Source organism: Carassius carassius, chromosome 37, assembly GCF_963082965.1.
Source record: "Carassius carassius chromosome 37, fCarCar2.1, whole genome shotgun sequence".
NCBI lineage: Eukaryota > Metazoa > Chordata > Actinopteri > Cypriniformes > Cyprinidae > Carassius > Carassius carassius.
The window spans coordinates 22,352,675-22,375,253 of NC_081791.1; the positions used below are offsets into that span (position 1 = coordinate 22,352,675).

Consider the following 22,579-nt stretch of genomic DNA (forward strand, 5'->3'; position numbering starts at 1 on the left):
AATCATAATGTACATTGTGTGGAACATAATGCGTTTTTTTAAACCTTAAACCGCATAAACACATTGCATTACACCAGATACACAAAATAATGTTCTTTTTAGCAAAATCATCTGACACCTTTATGCTTCTTTTCATTCAAATTCAAATTACAGTCCTGCTGCTTGTTTGCTGCTTCAATTCAAAATCAATTAAAATTCAGAATGAATGGCGCACAGCCCTGATTTACAGTCTAACATTCGCTCTCAGGCAGGCAGTATGGAAGAGGTTAACTAAATTTATGCCACTAGTATTCCGTCAGGGCATGGGGGGGTGGTCCGCATTGTGTCAATCTCCGTCGCTGGCTCAGGGCAGACACAGGCTGTGAGGATTAATGGCGACCCAGTGCTAATTACTGTGCGATCATCATAAATAAACATTCTACATTGGGAGCCCCCCTCCCACCTATACACACACATACACACTGGTATCTCACAGTCATTGAGGTTACAGACGAGCTATCTTCTGTCTAATAGCAAATAGGATCAACCCAGTGTGTCAGATGCTCCAGTATTTATATTTTCCTCATTACAAGGAAGCGCCGTTTGCCAAAGGGATCAGAAGCTGGCAATAAAAGGCGCACAGAGTGTTTGCAGCCAGGGCTTTACTTGCCGTGTGACACAGTCAGACCAAGGGAGTGGGATAATGCAGGCAGTTGGCATGTCTGCTCAGACTGCTGTTACCCCAGCAGGGGGGTTGGAATGGGTTCGGAAGGGGGGTATCTTCATGACAGACCTCTGAGAGGTGTGGCATATCCATCCCGCTTCTCCCGTTTCCCGTCAATGGCAGGTGTGGCTGAAGAAGTCTATCTCGGCAGCGCAGATGAGCCACCGCAGGAATGTTCTCCATGCCGCAAGTGGTGAATGCTTTTATCGCAGCAAACGGTGCATTTTTCCCCCTTCTTTTTGAAGGTAGCACACATAATCGCCTAACATCCATAAATTCTTCCAAAGACGTTGAGTTAGCGCCAATGAAAGCAAAAGCTGTAAACAGCAGCATTCCGCCACCGTTTTGAATTAGCTCTGGCGCTCTCTAATCCCACTAAATCTTCTCCACTCATGTCTGCGTCCCGCTCTTAGCTGCTTCACACTCTCTAGACAAGATTTTTTTTATTGCCCCGCTGTTTTAGCCTCCCCCCCCAACTTCGCTCTTTCTCCCTTGTCACTAGTTGCAAAGCACTTTGAAGCACTTGAGCATGGGTACGAGATAATAATCCTCCTGAAAACCTGGCAGCCGGGCTGACGTGCTGTCAACGGGAGCCCTCATTCTAGAAATTCCCTAAACGGATGTGGCAGGCTTCACCTGGACAGCGAGGAGAGTGGCAAATATCTTGCCCTCTCTGGCCTTGGGCACTAGCGCTGGCGAATGGGAAATTAATTTACTTCAAAGTATTTCAAAGTTCATTTTTTTTGTAAAGCAGAATTATCCTTTCCTTTTTTTCTTCGATTTTTCATGCTGTGTTGGGTGTGCGTTGATGTCAGGGGCTGCAGGGGTGTAATAGCTCGTTGACTCTGTAATGGCGAGAAGCAGGGATGTGGATCAGCATTACAATCAAGACGAGGACTTTTTTTGCATGCGTTTTTGCTGTGTTGCATCTTGGTATGGTAATGTACAAAGTAAGCGCTGATGCGCTGAAGAAACGTATGATTATGTCACGTCTGCATATTCAGCCTTATCAAATTTTCATATTTATGGTTCTTGCTTGATTCGTTTATTTAATCGCCGACAGGAAGCCTGGACATGGCTTTTAAAGTTGTGAAAAAGTCCTTTCTGACAAATAATTTTTTTGCTGTTCTAAGAGTAGACTGTCGCTAAGTGCAAACAGATTCTGACAGTGTTTTTATTGTTTGAAGTATTAAATTGTTTGTTACCCACAATCCTTAGCATTCAGTTGCACACATTCATAAAAACAGGGTTGCATTGTTGTTCATTAAGACCTTACTTAAATTTGGACAAAGGTTATACTAGGTGCTTAGTAAAATTTTTGTAATTGTACCAATTTAAACTTTTGGGGTTTGTAAGATTTATCAATATTTTCAAAATAAGTCTCTTTTACTCACCAAGGATGCATTTATTTGAATAAAAATATGGTTAAACAGTTATTTTAAGACACCTTAATGTAATTTAAAGTAACTATCTTGTATTTTATATATTTTAAAAAGTGAAATTTTCATATATACTGCTCTAAAATTGAAGGTTCTTTTTGATAGTACAGTAACACGGGTTACAGTCTAGCATAATGGATGGTTAATGCTTTGGGTCCATTGATTCCCCAGTGCTGATACCTGTCTGTCACAGGAAGTGCTCGTCCTTGGGAGGAAGTCTTGCAGCAAATGCACCCTGCAGTGAAGCATAGCTGCCTGATACAGATTAAAATGCTGATTAGGTTAGAAATGCAGCGGCTGTGACTGAAAGGCGAGGGTGTCACTGATGGGCAGTGCCAGGCAAAGAGAAGAATGACAAAGCAGGTGCCAGCTGCGTGATTATAGCGAACAAATCCCTTCCTGCTGTGATGCTACAGGAAGGGACGCTCGGCTTTTATGCATGTGAGGATGCAAGAGGGGTTTTTCATTTCGGTAACTCTTATCTTTCCTCTCTATGCTCTCATTTAGAGTCACTTGTTTATTTCTAGCTTAAATCCGTTTGGTGTCAACTGCTGAATAGCGGCTGTGATGATGGTCAGATATCATTATCTTGCAATGAAGACTTGGAAAATGTCATAAAGGCTTTGAAAGTATCCATAGGCCCCATGTAAATCTCAACAGTTATTTCAAGTCTGTAGGTGTTTTTCATTTACAAAATTAGGGTCCTAAGCTCACTTGGCCTGACAGGAGAGCGCTTGTTTAATTGAGGATTAGTTTTATTTTATAGCATTAAGTGTTTCCCCGCTGGGGAATTAAAATGACCCTGAATTGAAGATCTGTCAGGGATTGCTTCATGAAAGGATAAAGGGATTCAGGAAATGTATTTGGGTCTGTGTGTTGATAATCTTGCTAGACTGCGTCATACGAACAGTTTTCTCTCTTTATTTTGCAAATGTTAGTGGACCCGCTCATATGCTGTTTAACATTTTCTACAGATTCACGATGCATGTAGAATGAGATTTAGTCCTTTGATGATGTTGCTGGTGATGGAGAAATTTTATGAATACATTACTGCATGACTGCCCACATTTACACATCAACAATGCCTATTCGATGTCCAAAAAAGTAGGCCCGCCCATAGTGATTCGGTCGGTTGACGAATGCAGTTCTCTTGTTATTGTATTTCCTGTTGAAATGGGAAGTCAGGGTTGGACAGATTTTATTTTTAAAATTAAAGAGAGAGTTCACCAAAAAATTTACATTTGCTATTAATTTACTCACCCACAGGCAATCCTAGATGCAGGTGACTTTTTTTTTTTTTTAGAACAGTAGAGCAGTTAAAAAGATTTTTAGCTGAAACCTTGGTTCTTGATGATTCATATAATGCAAGTCAGTGGCTCCAAATGAATACCCATCGCTCCTGATGATATATTGAGGTCTTCTAAAGCAAAATGATTGGTCTGTGCAAAAAAACTAAAGATTATTTACAACATTATTTCCTGTAAGTTATATCACAGCCATGAAGCCAAATCAAGCTACTTGCCAATCAGTTGCAGGTAAGTGGCTTTCTCATTCTAGAAACATTGATTTGAACAAAAATTTCTAATGTGCAGGAAGAATCATCGATATTTAGGTTCCCGTAAAATAAAGATTGTAAATGTAATTTCTTTAAGGCTGTGAAAGTGCCGTTTACGTGAGTTAAATGGTTCTTTTTGCTGCTATTTTGCTGTTCCTTCGAGACAAAGAATCAGAGAGAGCATGCAAAATGATAAATAAATGATGAAGTAATGACTTCTTTGGAAAAAAGATAAAACCCAGATGACTTTAAAACATGTTTAGTTTCTTGCAGGTATTGTAAATGGTTTTGTTTACCCATTGCATCATAATCTAAAACAGCTGTCCCCCACATTTGCTCCATAATACTGGTGCTTAACGCCTCATTGGAAACCTTACATTTATACAGACAATGAAAAGTCTCTTGATTGTTTGGATTAAATCATGTTGTAGTGTAGCTCAACTTTATCATTCATTATTAGGCTCTTTTGTGTTTCATTTTTGTCTTGAAGAGGGGAAATCAGAAATGTATACAAGAGTATTCAATATCTTAATGTGACTCATACTTAAAGGAATGATTTTTTTAATGGTTATAGAGCGCTGAGATCTTGCTAAGTGCAAATATCAAACATTACAAAATGGGATAAATTGATGCAACTTGCCATAAATGCCATAATTTTCTTCTCATGATGCATTTTTCCTCTCTATGGCATTTTAAAAATACTTGCTTTACAAAAGTTTGGAATCACTTTACAACATGAGGTTACCAATAATTGTAAATAATACTCTATTCTATTCTAGAGTGCTGTGGGAATTGTATAATCATCTACATTCTAGTAGTCTGTTTATTGAGAGATTAATTTGAAAGAGTTTTGTTATTGTTTTGTCATTTCAGAATGAGGAACGCTTCAAAATGTACTCTGAACAGTTCCACACCGCTGCAACCAGGAGCGAAGCCAATATAAAGTAAGAAGAGATTACAGAATTGTCACTTATTTTAAATCTTAAAAATGTTTGAATTGTAATTGAGCACTAGCAACATCTACTTGTGTTCGAGGCAGAGTGTGGCATTAAAGAAGAACAAGCTAATTCTCATACAAGTGTTTTTCGTTTAATTATTAATTATAAAAATTGGTCACCTGAATTTGAAGACTTGAAGTTTCAGGTTGCAAGTTCAAAAACTTGATGCGAACAGTTACTAAACAAACACGCCTGAAAATAAAAGTGGTTATTTTTTTCTGGTTGATAACAGTCTCCTAATAACCTTGACTTTCTTGAATAGAGACAAAAAATTTTAGTGCCTTGAAGATGTTTCATTAAATTAATGATCATGTTGGCGGCAAGGTAAGCCTTTCTGCTCTCTTCTAGTTTACTCCCTGAAATAGTCTATAATTGATGATAGGGTCAAAAGCGAGGCTCTGTCGTAGCCTTGCTCCGTTGCTTTCAAAGGAAGATGGCCTGGTTTCTATGGAGATAGGTCATTTCTGTCCCTTCTCTGCAAATGGTAGAATGGAAGTAAGTGCATGTGAAAGGAACAGAACATGCCAGGATGGACGGCCAGATTCTCATTAATGTAAATGCAACATCCGAGAAACCCTCCCCACAGTCGTCGATTATTATTCTTTGCTATCAACTTCATGTTGTGGTTGCTATCTGTCTTTATTCCACCTCTCTTAAGCCGGGCGTAGAATTGGTGAGGTTGAATTGCATTTGAGATTTGAGAAGGCAATTTCTTTTCTCCTATGCAGGAGACAGAGGCATTTTGTTCTCTCTGGGTTTGAATGAATCTCCAGCTGCTGCAATTAATGCAGATTGTTTGTAGCTCGCCATGACCTCACCGCCGCCCAGAGCTGCTCGCCATTCACTGAAGCTGAGGATCTTTCACAATTTTTTTTAATCGCATCTCTCTCCTTCCCCCTTTTTCTTCCATCTCCACAACAGTACTCTACCTCTTTCTGGCCACATTTTCTATTTGTAGCTTAACAGTGTCCGTTCACATTTCAGCTGTAAGATATGACTGTCATAGCCTACCCTGGTCCCCCAGTAAGTTTGTGTGCTTAACTAATTACTTTTAATATTTTAAACATTAATACAAAAAGGAAAGAATAATGCATTGACTTGGGTATAGGGTCTATAACTGTCATTCTGACCATCTGACAATTGGAGAACAGAAATATTAATTATCTTCTGCGTTTTCTAATGTAGTCTCTTGTTTGATTAAAATTAATTATAATTGATATGCTGTGGACTTGTACACAGAACTGCAATGCAAGATTTTCATAAATGTATCATATTTTATTCCATGTCGTTGTAGATCACATACAGTAAAAATCAAATGGCATTTTACTGTTTACGAATAAAGTAGTTTCTGTTTTGTCAATACTATGAAGCAGTCGTGAAAATATAGATTTTTTTTTTATTATTATTATTATCTTGTAAGCGCCACTGGCAGCCTGCACGACAAAGAATCCACAGGATTAATAAGCTTGGCTTGCCTGCCACGTCTCTCCAGTTGAAAATGATCTTAAAAAAATAAATAAATTGGTAATGCATAATCTGTAGCTGTTGCCGCATATCGGTGGTGTACAGAAGGGACGAAAGGGGCGTTTCAGCACCGCCCGTACATTCGAAACAAATATTAAAATCATAATTAAGTTTTTTTTTTTTACCCATGGACAAAACTCCAGATACATTTTTGTTTTTCGTTTCTTAAAATAAAAATAAAATCGTTTCTCGTTGCCTTTTATTTAAGATACACTGACCTGAAAACTGACCATTTTTAATAGTATTTGTTTCTAGTTTCTAAAAATACAATACAGTTCAAAAGTTTGCTGTCAATGAGATTTTTAAAAAGAAATGAATACTTCTTAGAAAGGATGAATTAAATGGATCCATAGCAACAGTAAATATTTGGTAAATTTTACAGCATTTTTCCTTTCCAAATGTATTTAATTTCAAAGAAATACTGATCTCTTGAACTTTCTACTCATCAAAGGGTCTTGAAAAACAAAATTTTTGACAAAAATTTTAAGCAGCACAGCTATTTTCAAAATTGATGATAATAATAATAAAATTTCGTTTAGCAGAAAATCAGCATATTAGAATGATTTATGTGACACTAAAGACTGAAAAAATGGCTGCTGAAAGTTCAGCTTTGGCACCACAAGCGCTGCGTCCGATATCGCAAACTGCAAGGAGTATGCGGTGTTTTGATTTGAGGGCGTGGGCAAACTTAAAGAGAACGTCGTGGTGTGTGTCCATTGCAAGATAGAGCTGGCATACCACAACTAGGGCCCTATGATTTCTGCGATGCAGAAAACGCGGAGGGAATCGCGGAATCCAGTCATAAAAACGGAATTTACAGTTTAACGCGGAATGGCACGGAATTTGCCAAATTTTTAATGAATTAATCAAAAATAGGTCATTGCACTTACATCAAATCACGATATGGACTAATATCTGTAAATATTAAGCCGGAACAGTCTGTTTAAATGATTTCATGTCACACACACACACACACATAACTATATATACTATTTTTGATCAACCTCAGAGCGAGTGGTTTGTCTGCTTTTTAAATGGTTTTTACATAAATATAATTTGCTCTATAGATATTTTGAAAGCCATTTTCTTTTGGAACCCTTCTGTTATGTCTGGCTGTTCATCCAAACCCCCCACAGAAGAAAGCACTGTGGGTACTTTTGTACATTAGCACATTTTTTTTGGAAAGAAGGGCAATCATTCAAAACATTACAATCCTGAATTCACCAGACGACTCTTAAAAACACATTTATGTTTGACAATACAAAAATAACACTTTTGACCGTTAAACCTGCAGATGGCTTGTGACTAATTCTCTCCCAGCATGCTTTGTGCTAGATTCAAATAGGGATTTGGAACGATAATCTCACAAGGCCGTCCCAGTGTGTGAGGTATCGTGTAGCGCAGCAACACGCCATTGAGCTCAGATCGTCAGATCGAGTGTGCGTGATTTACGCGTGTAAGTGTTTGTGTTAGCTAGTTTCCTCTTCTGTCCCTCTTGAGTCTCTCAGGTTTTGTACCAGCTGTCGTTGAGTGCCAGTCATAGGTGCAATGATGGCAAAGAGGCGAGTGCTTTGAGGTTATACAAACGATGTTGGCACCTGGGTAATGAGCTTCCCCCTGGGGACGTCTCATCTGCCAATCAGAGCACAGAAGAACATCTGTACATGAGTACTTGAGTTTTGTGTGTCTTTGTTGGTACTGTATGACCTTGTTCTTTTACTAAAACAGCAGATCCAAAAGCAGACTAAAGCGTCTCTTTAAAATCGACATGAAATGGTGTTCGCAACCCTTTCTACTTTTGTAATGAGAATTTTTTTTATACGAGTGAAATGAGGGGAAAAAAAGTGGGCGTTTCATAACAGAATAGAGCCAGATGGCTGGAACTGAAAGGTTGACATATAAGGAAACTTAAAGTCCAATGTAAGGTTGTTACAGATTTTTTGATGAAAGATTCAGAAGTCTGAATTTTTCAATATAACCAAATCAAATCCTGAGTTTGGTGGAAAATGTTAGGCCCATTTTGTAAATCACTGTAACCAGCTTATCTTCACCCGCTGTCAAATAGGCTACTCCAGACTCGCCCACAAGTTTTTGTTAATGGGTGAAGATCCTCCTATATGAACCTTATGTCAGAGTCCATCATCTCTAAAGCATATTTTGATGCACTGTGATGTCTTAAACTTCTCTTTACTTTTTAGTTGACTTTTATGAAAAGATTTTCAGACCAGCTTTAAAAGTGATAGTTTAACCATAAATGAAAATTCTGTAATTAATTACTCACCCTCATGCCGTTCCAAACCCGTAAGACCTTCATCCATCTTCGGAACACAAATTAAGATATTTTTTGTTGAAATCCGAGAGCTTTCTAACCCTGCATATACAGCAATATAATCGACATGATTACCAAGAGTACCATATCCATGACATAGACAGTTTGCCATCTTTTGATGGTCAGAAAGCTCAAAAAATGTTAATTGGTCCCTTTAAAGTTTTTATTGAAGACAAACTTTTACAAACTTTTTATGATTTATTTTTATTTGTTGTTTTATATTGTTTATTTATTCATTACTTGTTACTTATTACTCTATTACTTAATAATTACATTTTATATTTTTTACTTGTTTTTGCCATGATTATAGCTGTAATTGCTGGAATGGTGCAAAATTATTATCAGTCAATTAAAATAACATGCACTGAGGAATTGTACACAAAAAGACCAGAGAAGGTAAAAAAAAAAAAGAAAAAAGACAAATTAGATCAGTTTTGATTTCCAGTGGAGTTAAAATTTGAAAGATTCGAAATTGCTAATCCCTTCTTTCCTAGTTTTTTTGCAATATCTTGCATACAGTTTGTTCTGTTCATCCAACCCACTTGTTGGCAGTTATATTTCGTAGAGCTTTAGCAAGTGTTTTTTCTTTTCTACCTGCATGGAGCTGATGTTTTAATCCAGGTTTTAATCCCTGAGGGTAAGGCAGCCTCCAGACCCCCGACTTCTAGAGCATGACAAGGCCAGCGTTTAATCCTCACCCGCCTCACAAGCTTCAAGCAGTTCAGGATCCCTCTGTCGTTCGCCTCTCCAACACATGGAGCTGTGAGACAGCCACTGTCCCGCGGCCGTCCTGCCCCATTCCCAAGCGAGGAGTGCGGTGGATCTGATAACTCAAATTGAAAATGCCTGCTGAGGAACTGCGATCCAGCCAAGGCGAACTACCGAACCTACAGGGCTGTTAAGAAACTCAGCAGGACCTGTCAGTCAGGAATACAGACTAGGAAGCGTAGAGGAGGAGGGGTGGATTGGGTGGACCACAAGATGTTTGCTAATGCTAAGGTTCACAGCATGAAATTGTTGGTTATTCAAAGTGAATGAATCCCACAAAGAAATGTCAAAAATCAAAAAGCAAATGAATCCCATGAAGAAATGTCCAAAATCAAAAAATTAATCAATGCATGCTGAAGAACTTTTATCTTAGTTTATAGCTATATGGAAATGAAAGTGGTTAACATTCAACCCGTTCATTTTCATCAGTAGTTATTATTTGTGATTTGAATTTTGTGAATGGGAGTTCCTCTTGCGGTGTTATAAGTGGGTCTTCGGATGCTTTCACTTTCAAATTCACAATCTTGTTGCCAGGTTTTATGAGAAAAGATAATTGTCTGATTTGCTTACATCCACATACCTTTCACTTTTTAAAGGGTGTCAGTGGGGTTTAAAAAAGTATTAAAGTCTTAAATGCAATTTTCCAAGGTATTACATTTTGTATCATCTTTTTTTATAATGTATAGTTGTCGGATTCTATGTAGTTTAATTATGAAATCCTGCAAGATTTCATGTCATCTGTTACAGGAAACTGAAGCTACAATTTGTACAGGCTCACTGAAATTGACAATAGAAGATTGGAAAAAAGTTGCCTGGTCTAATGGCTCTAAATTTCTGGTAGGGTGGTAGGTATATTGGATGGTAGGGTCAGAATTTGGCATACACGACATGAAAGCAGGGATCCATCCTGCCTTGTATCAATGTTTTAGGCTGCTGCTGGAGGTGTAATGGTATGAGGGAAATTTTCTTTGCATTGTTTAAACACCTATCTGAATATTGTTGATCACTTATTCATTCAGGAATGCTTCTGCTGCATGTGGCTCATAGACATGTAACAGTTAATCACGCTGTGGCTTTATTTTAAAATCTCATTTAATATACTGTATGAGGTAAAATGGATAACCATCCACAATCATTATTAGCTGCAAGAGCTGTTCTTGAATTCCTCAGTTTATTTTTGTTCCACCAAAAAATTTAAATAAAATGGCATACAGGTTTGGATTTACTCATGAGGGTGAGTAAATATTGACACCGTTTTTATTTTTAGGTGAACTGCCTCTTTAAGAGAATGAAGCAAAGAAAAAGAAGAGTAGGAAATGCATCTGGTCAGTGTCATGGTTGGTCTCCCTTCCCAGTAAACTTCCCTGCTCTATGGCAGCCAATTATATAGCCTTAGCCAAGCATTTGTTGTTCTTTTTTTCTTTTGCGAGGGATGTTGTTTGCGGTCTCTCAGAGGAAAGGCCCTCATTAGAGGAGCTGTTGGCTGGAAGGGTGGGTGGAAGTGTGGGACGACTAGACTGTGGGTCATGAGTCTTGCTTTAGCACAGCCACAGCACAGTGCATGTTTATAAGCCCCCCCCCCCCCCCATATTTTATTCAAACGTTATTTTATTCACACGTTCCAGAGGTTTCTGGTTTGAATTTTGATGATAATTGGCTTGTGGCATTCTCTTCTCATCATGCTCTCCTCGCTTCATTTATTCAGATAAATGAAGAACTTTCTTTGACCATGATGAGTCATTGTCATCATGGGTAATTTATGTACTACTTGCAGTTGCTTTGCTTTGAGAGTTTTGCATAGGAATTTTAGACTTTTATCTGAACCCTTTCCTCTGTAATTGGGGGTGATGTTACCTAGTAAGATCTGGGCTTTAACTGAATGGTTCCATCCCAAAAAAGAAATCTTATAAAAGTATTTACATAATAAAAATTGCTTGGTAACCATGTTTACAATATATTCTTATTGCCGTACAGACGTTTTAATGTAGACTAGTTTTTAGTTCCCATTAATCTCAGCGGTGATTGGCATTACCAAAAAAAAAAAAACCTGTTATACATTTTCCCCAATTTAAATAAACATAAATTAACCATCTTGATGTAGAATGCTAGGTTTAACCTTGTATTTTGTAAGACTTAAATTAACATTACATTTATTAGCAGACGCTTTTATCGAAAGCATTTAGTGTGTGTGTATATATATATATATATATATATATATATATATATATATATATATATATATATATTTATATTTATAGATAATATATATATATATATTTATAGATAATATATATAAAAAAAATATATAAAAAATATTATTAAATTAATATTATTATTATTATTAAATTTTTTTTTTTTACCAGTATGTGTGTTCCTTGGGAACTGAACCTGCAACCTTTTGCACTGCTAACACAATGCTCTACCACTTTGCCACAGGAACGGGAGATTAATATTAGGATACCAACACAAACTGCTTTAAAAAATATATATGCTGAAAATTTAGCTTTGATCAAAGGAATAAATTACATTTTAAAATACAGTATATTCCAATAGAAAAGCAGTAATTTTAAATATAATTTTTTTTTCCACAATATTACTGCTTTTGCTGTATTTTGAATCAAATGAATGCAAGCTTGGTAAGCAGAAGATAATTCTTAAAAAAAAAAATCATAAATGTTTTGACTGGTGATGTGTGCATTATATATTTTTTTTCTGTTTCGTCTTTTTGTATTTATTTAGTTAGTTATTTACCTTTCCTATTTTTTTTGCTTGTTTTTCACAATGCATATTATAAAATATTAAATTGTAAATAAAAATAAATATTATTCTATGTCAATAATATTATTATTTTTTTTACTTTATAAATTTCATGCAATATTAAGAAAGTTATATTTTATTATTAAATGTTTATTATTACTTTTCGTCTGAAATATTATACCTTTGGAGCTTTTATTACCAAATATTGATGAAAAATTAGTAAGATTACTTGATTTGCATATCATGCAATGAAGTCAAGTATGCAGTGGTCGTCGTTTGACATTTCTTGTACAAACACACACACACACACACACACACATACATATAAACAGTGCCGCCCACTAATATTGGCGTCCTTGGTAAATATGAGCAACGGCGGCTGTTAAAATAAATCTGCATAATTTATCTTTTTGATGTTTAATTCTAAAACAAGATTGTTGAGCTTCACAAAATAGAAAGTGGATGTAAGAAAAGAGCTAAAGCATTGAAAATCCCCCATGACATAATGGATTTTATGAAATACCAACATATAACATTTTTTTATAATGGACCATGTTTGGATCTTCCTTTAAGATAATGACCCAAAGCAAAATCAACACAAAAATGTGTCACTGAGCAATAACAATAGGTGCCAATAACTTTGGCTAACGTGAACTAGAGAAAACATTTCATAATGTGAGTTTCCCCCACTTTCCATTGTTTTACTTCAATGAAAGGTTAGAATTTTGTTAAAAAGTTTTTGAATGAAAGGTCAAAAGGATAAACAATGCAGATTTATTTTCACAGCAACCTTTGCTCATATTTACCAAGGGTGCCAATATTAGTGGGCGGCACTGTATGTATATATGTAGGAGTGGTTAATGGAGAATTTCAGTTGTACCGAAAGTTGAATTAAAGTGCGGATGTATTAGCAGAGTTCTGAACGGTTGCTTTGTGACCTCCTGCCTTGAGGACGTGTCAGACAGCTCCTGCATCCAACAACCGCTCACCTTGTCACACCAGAGTAACATCTCCTCTCTACACCTGTCTCCACGCGGCAGGCCGAAGGTTATGGAAGCGCGCATGACTGTTGAGCTCCATGCGCTGATTGACTAGAGGCGAGAGAAGTGACTCCTCAGCCCTTCAGAGACCGTTACCCCGGAGAGAGGTGCAGAACTCTAGCCCGCCGGTCTAGCAAATGCAGACCCGGCCATGGAAGTAATTATCAGCTTTGTCAGAACCCGTCCAAGCCTATCTCTCCTCTTTTCTCTCTCTCTCTCTCTCTCTCTCTCTCTCTCTCTCTCTATCTCTTTCGTTCTCCCATCCTCCTCTCACCCTGTCAAGTTTAAGTGGGGCCCATCGCTGCAGAAAAATGCCGGCCCCTACAGGTGAGATTGGACAGGAGAGTGGAGGGATGTGGTTGAGGAGGAGAGGAAGCCCGTGCTCAGTCAATTGAAAAGCTGTCAGAGTGCAAGCGAGCCCCTGGAAGGAGAGTCGACGAGATAAGACGAGGTTCTCATCTGCCAGCTGAGCTCGAGCGAGGTCAAGGCAACGGAGGTCTAATCTAGTTAATTTTAGACCCTCAGTTCAGAAAACATGTCGAGCCGAGCTCTGAGCTGATAAAGCCTCGTGACCTACGTGTTATATCAAGTTTGATTTTGTGTTCTCCTCTAGCTATTATTTGTTTATCTCACTTTCCCAAGCATTCAGACGGTAATCCGAGTCGCTGCTTGCAGAGATTTCCATAGTGCGGTAATTCCAAAGTCTTGTTTTCTCTTATCAACGAGAGCTGATTGGAAATAATTAAAGAGCGAGCGGAAGCTAAACCTCGGTGCAGTCCTTGGTATCTACCAATTTTCAGCTAGCGTGGCTCCTTAGCATCAGAATAATGAGCTTGTCTCTTCAAGTTACGAGCACATGCTCCTACACACAGAATGTGTTTTAAGCTAATTTAATCTTTTGTAGTTGCTTTTTTCTTTGCATTTCATTTCCATATTTTTGAATTGCGCTTTGTGCGTTTCCGCCTCGGAAAGGTTTCTGAAGTCGCACTTTGTTCTGTAGCACTCTGCTTCGTTAAGGAGATTACAAATAATAGACAAAATTCTGGTAATTAGCATTTAATCTTTAAGCACTGTTATTTATTTACAGATGTGAAATGAGGAAATGAGCGTCCCTTAAACAGGCACGGCTTGTGCTCTTCAAAGCAGAGGAGTTCGTAAGCAGCTCAGCTAATATTTTTATTAAAGACCTCACCTTCAATTTGGTACAATTCAGTTCAGCCCGGGTTTGAGCAAGCCAATTTTCTGCTTCAGACTGCTTTAATAAAATCCTCTGCTCTATCAGAAGCCTTTGCCATTCCTGATGAAGGCAGTTTATTTTAAATTAAAGGAGAGTTTCTTATCTGCCGGAGCAAAGAATGTGACTACAGTAGTTGTTCTTCCTTTCATGGGGTAATTAAAACAAAAAACGGTTTAGGCGGCTGATAAAAAAAAAAAAAAAAAAAATACAGGATCTGATAAATGGCGGCCCTCTAACGTGTGCAGATGTGCTATTGATGGAAGTTTATTTCCTTCGCCCTTCTGTTTTCGGCCACGTCTGGTTTTCCCAAATGACGATAAGACCCACAACCCTGCTTGAAAAGGGATCGACGGATTGGCTTATCTGTACTCTGCGTCAGAATGATGGCAATTGTTGATGATTTAATTGAACTTGCAAGTGAAACCTAAGCCAGATTGAGCCTTTAAATCGCCTTTCAATTAAGAAGGATGTCAGGCGATCGTCTGAAAGCGGCATTTGCAGTGAGGCTGGAGGTGGATGCAGGGATTCACTTAGCTTAATCAGTCCAGTGATATTCGACATAACACCTGACTAGCCAAGTTTTCGCCAGCTTGACGGCAAAAGTTATTAGTTTGATTGGATAAATTGCACTATAAAGCCCCGTTTTGTTGGTTTAGGATATGTTTTGAACAAAGATACAGTACTTTTCCACAAACATTATCCATTTTATCAGTCAAGCCATCAGTAGTCAATACATTTTTTTTGTGGTGTGAAGCCGAAGTACCTCACTCTTTTAAAGTTTAAATTTATTGGTATTGCTTTAGATATGTTTGTATTTGAATGCAACATATATTATTAGAGATATTTGATATTTGTATAAATGACTTGATTGGGTAATAGAAACAATGAAAATGAAAGCTAATTGTTTTTTTGTTTGTTTAATTGTTTTAGATTATGCTTTTTAGTAAAGGTAATTGCGCAAATAAAAACATTATTTTTGTATATAGTTTTGTATTATTGGTTTAGAGTATGTACAGAATATACTTTATCAGAGACAGTCATTTAACATTTTAACAAATGCAGAATGATTGCATGCTATTAGTTTGGTGTGACGTTGTTAGAACTATTGTAAATTTGGCTGTTTGACTATATAAATCTAACATTTTTACTTTTTTAAATAAGTAAAATATTTTATTTTTATTTATTTTTTTTTTATTGCATGATCTGATTCAGTAATTGTAATAATTAGTTATACAATGTGTTCTACAGTCTTATTTTGTGCATTATAAGTTTGATTTGAGAACTAGTTAGTCAATCTTTTGTTAACTTGACAACCAGCTTGATTAGCTATGGATAAATCTCTTTATTAAACCTTTTTGTGCAGTATCCAAACCCAAACTTGCATTAAAAAAAAAAAACTGACAATACTTTAGCTTTCAAATTGACTCTGAGAATGATTAGCATGATTGAGTATATTGCTGTATAAACATTCATTTTTGGCTTTTAGTAAAAATTTCTTGCACAGATCTCAGCACATTCATTATCTGAGTCAATAACCGTCATTTAAACAGGCATTTCAACAATGGTCATTCGGATTCGCGTTATTAGTTTGAGTGAAGGTATTTGTCTGAAGTGAGGATGAATGACAGATTATTTGTGGCTCTTTTTTGCCTGCAGGGTCTACTGTACAAATGTACCGGGGAGTTTGTTGGGTCTTTTCACCCCCTCCACTTCCTTCCCACTCGCTGGGTTATTTATCATAGTTGTTCTAGTCACTGCCACTCTTGACACTGGTGTTATTAATGAATATCCACTCTGCCGGTAATTCAGTTTAACCTGTCTCCCGTATTCATTCATTCTACTAAACTATCCACAGGAAGAGCGGAATTGGGGGAGGGAGGGAGGGAGGGAGGGAGGAAAGGAAATGTATTTTACAGCCGAGTCTGTTTTTTGGTTGCACTTCATATAAAATATTTATCATCAATGCATGCATGATGTGTACAACAATATCCCTCTGCTTTTGCAGTTAGATGAATTTAGATGAACACTGCCTGCATGGTTCCCTCTCGCTGACCTTTGACCTTTTTCACAGGCCACGTAACGTGGAGCCGGTGTGTTCAAACCTGCAAGCTCAGATCCTGAACTGTTATAGAGAGAACCGTGAGCAGACACTTCAGTGCTCAGATCTGGCCAAAGAGTACATGCAGTGCATCAATGCAGCTAAGAAGGTAAGAAACCATAAGATTTAGGAGTAATGTTTTTGTGTAGCAGCATTTGTAACCTTGGTTAAACTCTTAGGGGCACAGTAAAAATTCATTTATGTACTGTAATGTCAAAATGTTAGTTCAACATACTTGTCAAATAGACATTGAATTTTTTTTTTTTTTTAATTTTATTTCTTATATGAAATACTAATAAAAAAAAATATAAATATAGCACTAACATGCTTTATAATTACTTTAGTTTAAAAATGTAATATATTTATATGAAAAGGTAATCAATTGTTTTTTGAAATGTGAATATATATATATATATATATATATATATATATATATATAATGAAATATTAATCAAATGTTCATGATATTCACAATTATTTGAGTATTATATAATATTTGTCTATTTTTTGTTGAAAGTGAAAGTGACAGTGAAAGTGACGTGACATTCAGCCAAGTATGGTGACCCATACTCCGAATTCGTGCTCTGCATTTAACCCATCCGAAGTGCACACACACAGAGCAGTGAACACACACACACACTGTGAACACACACCCGGAGCAGTGGGCAGCCATTTTTATGCTGCGGCGCCCGGGGAGCAGTTGGGGGTTTGATGCGTTGCTCAAGGGCACCTAAGTCGTGGTATTGAGGGTGAAGTGAGCACTGTACATGCACTCCCCCCACCTACAATTCCTGCCGGCCCGAGACTCGAACTCACAACCTTTCGATTGCGAGTCCGACTCTCTAACCATTTTCCCAATAAGGAAAAATACTATTATAGTATTTTTAAAAAATGTATGCTTAACAGATCAATTTTAAATATGAATGTTCATAATTATTTGAATGCTTTGTAACTTATGTTTAGTTTTTACATTTTCGGCGTTGTTAATTTCATCAAAATTTCTATGATCTGTTTACCTAAACTATTGAGAATTTGTGTGCTCTAATGGAGAAAAAAAATTTGAATTTGAATATTATTGAATATTAATTACGGTTTTTACAGTAACATAAAAAAAGTTTCCATTGGTAATAGGCATTCCTGAAGCCCTATTGGTAGATCATGGCACTAGAAACACCAAGATCATGGATTTAATTCATTGGGGACACAAAAACTGATGAAATTTATCCCTTGAATGCACTGCAAGTCACTTTGGATAAACGCGTCTGCCAAATGCATAAATAAAAATGTAAATGCCCATTGGCATCCACACTGAATTGCGGCACATTTGCATAGAGTTAATCTCTCGCCAGTGGTCTGTAGCTCATGTCGCCTCAAACCTCGTTGAAAGTGAGTCACTTTCTAGTTATTTTGTTATAAATCGCTGTCAGGTGAACACCTCCTAAAGATCAGAAAGAGAGACTGGAAAATTTTAATTGTTACTGACACAGAAACATTGATTAACATTAATATTTGAACTCAAATATTCAACAAAATTTGTAATCATAATAACTGTCATGTTGTTCCAAACCTGCATGTTTTTTTCCTCTTCTGTGGAACACAAAAGAAGATATTTTGAAAAATATTGTTTTTCATTGGACCCAAATATTCTTTAAAGTATGCTGATTTTCACATCCTTCATTTGTGTGTGTTCTACAGTAGAATAAAACCATACAGGTTCGGTATGAAGACATCCGGGTGAGTCAGTGATGTCATGGGTGAACTATCCTGTTAAAAATAAAAACCTGGGTTCCAGTCGCCGGTCTTTTTTCTCAGACTTTACAGTCACTGCATTGTTTCTTGTCGGTCCGCGCACCCTTGCTGCATCGCTGTAGGTAAAGGTGTCCTTTTCAAAGTGTTAATTCTCTTGGAGTTTTACTTTTAAAGTTCAGTTGTAGCCAGGCAACAGCAGAATAATGGCTCCACTCCATCACACCCCCAGTCAAAGGAAAGAGGGAGAGAGAAAGAAAGAGAGTGTGTGTGTGTGTGTGTGTGTGTGGATGGGATGCTGGTTCACTAGTACACACTGCACTCAAGGAGTGTGTGATAATCACTGCTATGGCAACGACTCGCAGTACCAGGATGTGGATCTGGTGTGTGGGGTGCTGCTGCCGGCGGGTTATCGCTCTCACTTCCTCATTCCCCTCACCTCCACTCACCCGTGCTGTATTGTAACTGTTGAATGCAAGTGTCGACTCTGTTTAATTGCTATTACTTAGCAGCACTGGTACTCAATACGAGTTGAAAACGTCCTTGATGTCTGGCCAGTTTTTTGTTTTTCTTCTCTCCTTGAGTCTTTCTGAATTGAGAATGTTCATAAAAGGGTTTTCAGTGCAGTTTGATCAAGCAATTTTGTGTGTGTGCAGTTTCATGCTGCGTCTTTGTCCAACTTTTCACATAAGCAGGGAATAGCTGTTACTACAAAAGCAGGAGGTGGTAAACACAAAATCCAGATCAATGGTATTCGTTTGGCTAATCGAACATCGTTCTCTTATGTGCACAAAGCCTCAGGATATTTGTTCACTTTGTGGGCCAGAGGCAAGAGTGTATAAAAAAAAAAAAATAAAAAAAAAATATTGGTTGATCATGACCTCAAAATTGACTATAAAAAAGTGTGAGGTTAAGGAATTGAGCCATTGACCAAAATTGGAAATTATTTATTTTTTTTCAGTGATTTTAATTACTTCAATTCAGTCTTTTCCTCACAGAAAGCTTTGGTTTCTTATTATGGCATTCTATGTATAAAAACATAAAATATCATCTTATGTTTACAGAAAATGCTAACTACAACAGGTTATTAATAACATGAGGTGAGTATGTGATGAGAGGTTTCTCTTTTTTGAGTGAATAATTCAGTTAAATGACAGAATGTCAGATTATACTATAAGTAACATTTGCTGAGGTGAGTCACCTCTAGATAATATTTTTCTTAGCACAGCACTTGTTACCTGTCAGTATTATAGAACAGACGTTGCTTGCTAGAGGTGTGAAATATAACACAGTCAACCTTGTTATAATTGAGTTGCGTTTAATTAGACTCCAGCAATTGAACAATGATTTCGACTAAATATGGGTTTAGTACAAGGAAACATATTTACATATACGTTTAATGAGCTTGGGGTCAGATGTAGAGGTTCTTGTTCTTTAAATTGAAAGTATAAACATTTAAAATTTTACAAAAGATTCAAAATAAATACGGTTCTTTTGAACATATTTATCAGAGAATCCTTGAAAATGCAGATTCTTGTAAAATGCAGTACAATTGTAATAAAATTAATAATAAGACGACATGTATATATCTGTGTGTGCGTGTGTGTGTGTGTGTAGATATATATATATATATATTTATATATATATATATATATATATATATATATATATATATATATATATATATATATATATATATATATATATATATATATAAATTCAGCATTAAATCATTCTGTTAGAATGATTTCTGAAGGATCATGTGCCTGCTAAATTTGGCTTTGTCATTGTAGGAAGAAATTATTAAATAAATAAATAAATATATATATATATATATATATATATATAAAACATAAAACATTTTTAATTTTTGTAATTTTTATTTATTTTCACATTAAAATAAAAAACAGAAATTGCTCCCCAATCTTTTGAACGCAAGTAACATTTCATTTATATGGCACCTTTAAAGCTACAACGCACAATGTGATTTACCCAATATAAAAACACAGTCATAAAAGATACATTTATAAAGAGCAATACACAATATATGATGAAGCAAAAAAGATACACAGCAACAAAAAACAAATCACAAAATATTAGAAGCACATCTATACAGGTATGTTTTCAATCGAAATGTAAAAAAACAGACACACATTGAGATGAACTAATATCCACTGGCAAACTATTCCATAGTTTTGGAGCCCTCACTGCAAATGATCTCCTTTTTTTATATCTAGCTCTTGGAACTGCCAGCAGTTCATTAAAAGAAGATCTAAGACATCTCCCTGGTCGTAGAGCTACTGTTTTTAAGTCTTAATTGTAAGAAAACAAGTTATAGCTACGTATAAAATGCATATGTGTACAAATGTATATATTTCTTATATTTAGTGGAAATGAAACAGCCAAATTTTTCAGTGCTTTAAGACTTAATAATAACTGAAATAAAATATGAACTGCTAATGTTTAAATTAGTACTAATAATAATCATATTTATATTAAATGTATTAAAAAATTAAATAAAAATTGAATGTATACTTTTTTGCTGCTGCTACTACTTTTAATAAAGTATTATACTTAATAGTAATAATGTTGTTATTATTATTATTATTATTATTAAAACTAATTTAACAACAAGATTAAAACTACTTCTTTGGAAATAGTTTAATGTAGTATTATTATTTTTAATAATAGAATTTTCGTAAAATTAATACAAAAGTTGAACGCATTATTACGGTTTTACTGTATTTTTGATCAAGAAAAAAAAAAAAACTGTCTGACCCCAATTTTTTGAATTGTTGTGGAACTACTGTTTTTAAGCCTTGATCCCAAGAGAAAAGTTATAGCTAAATATAAAATGTTTGAGTATAATATATCCATATGTTCAAAGTAAACAATTATCACTTTTAATCGTGATTTAAATTCAGCCTAATTGTTTTTGTTCTTCTACTTATTTAATTTAAATATGTTTTTCATGTATTAAGTGGTAATGAACCAGCCTAATTTTCCAGTGCTTAAAAATGCCAAATGTGATTAGCGACGACTGATTAGCCGACTAGATTTCCAGGCAACCCACCAACTAGTCAATTTTGTAAATATGTAGTTTTTCTCATCCTAATTTTAAGCATAGATCAAAGCCAAACCTTCTCATCATAGCAGTTCCCATACAGCTGTTTGAAGCTATAGAAGCCCTTATTAGAGAAACTCTCTCTTGCGCTTGACACACTTCACTTTGGGAAGGCTGCATGCCCTGGAATGAAGGGAGACGGAGAAAAGGAGTGAGTGCCGAGCGATCCATTTGTGCCGGGAGTAAACCCTGCATACTCCGTCTGAGGGGGCACCTACGCTTCCCTGGGCATTGTCTGGGATAATGACTCCAAGATTGGCTGATTCCTCCATCCTACACGCTCCAGCCTGCTCCGGGATCTTCCGCTCATTTACGGACAGGGCTAGACACACGACTTTGATGGTGATTGATGTTTTGAGCTACCTTGCACAGAGGAAAGGAAGAAGAGAGAGAGAGGCTCGTGAACGGCTGCTGAAGGAGAGATGGAGGGAAGGAGATATAGAAGGGATATAAAAAAAAGCAACGATGGAAGGGAAGAGAAGGAGAGTGGGAGAAGGGAATAGGCTAGTTAGCCCTGCGTGTCTGGTGCTGGATTGATAATGTGGGGCGGCAGGGGCTGTTGTGTCAAGGCTGAACTTTTTGAGAGGCTGCCCAAAACTTTTAATGCTGTTTCTCCCAGCACTAAATTTGCCCCCAAAGCCCCAGCTCTGCCATCAGCATCACTGCAGGCTCAAGGGCTAATGCCCCATGTGTGTGTGTGTGCGTGTTGAAGTGTATATGACAGTTCAGGCCAGTGCGTGCTCTTGTAACAGATGTTTCAGAGTGCCTGTCCACATATAGAATTACATCAACATTCATATGAGCTCTGAGATATTATAAATATAGTGAATATAGGTAGAGGAATGCGAGAGATTGCGGGGTACTCTACTCAATGATTGTTGCTGCTGCAACATAGTTTAAATTATTTTCATGTGAGTAATTATCTCTTGATCAGGACTTCTAGAGACTTATTATTTTAGACTTTTACCCTAGAACTCTATTATTTTTTCCAAATTGTAATTTATAACAAACTAACTCTAACCCAAACCATAATACAGCTTATATCAGGGGTGCCCAACCCTGCTCCTGGCGATCGACTGTCCTGCAAATTTTGGCTCCAACCCTAATCAAACACACCTGCCTTTAATTTTTAACTAATTTTTAATTAGTTGCTTCAGGTGTGTTTGATTAGGATAAGAGCTAAACTTTGCAGGACAGTCGATCACCGGGAGCAGGGTTGGGCACCACTGGCTTATATAATAATTATAATAAGATATAAACC

The 22,579-nt window shown here is 36.6% G+C and overlaps 1 protein-coding gene across 3 annotated transcripts in view; it reads left to right on the forward strand.

Moving 5' to 3' along the window:
• The window catches only part of chchd6a (coiled-coil-helix-coiled-coil-helix domain containing 6a), a 77,754-nt gene that overhangs the window by 38,191 nt on the left and 16,984 nt on the right, over positions 1-22,579 (forward strand). For all 3 annotated transcript variants that reach the window (XM_059528227.1, XM_059528226.1, XM_059528228.1), the window contains 2 exons: positions 4,571-4,641; positions 16,422-16,557. In XM_059528227.1, the coding sequence (XP_059384210.1) occupies positions 4,571-4,641; positions 16,422-16,557 (207 nt within the window). The remainder of the gene's footprint in view (positions 1-4,570; positions 4,642-16,421; positions 16,558-22,579) is intronic.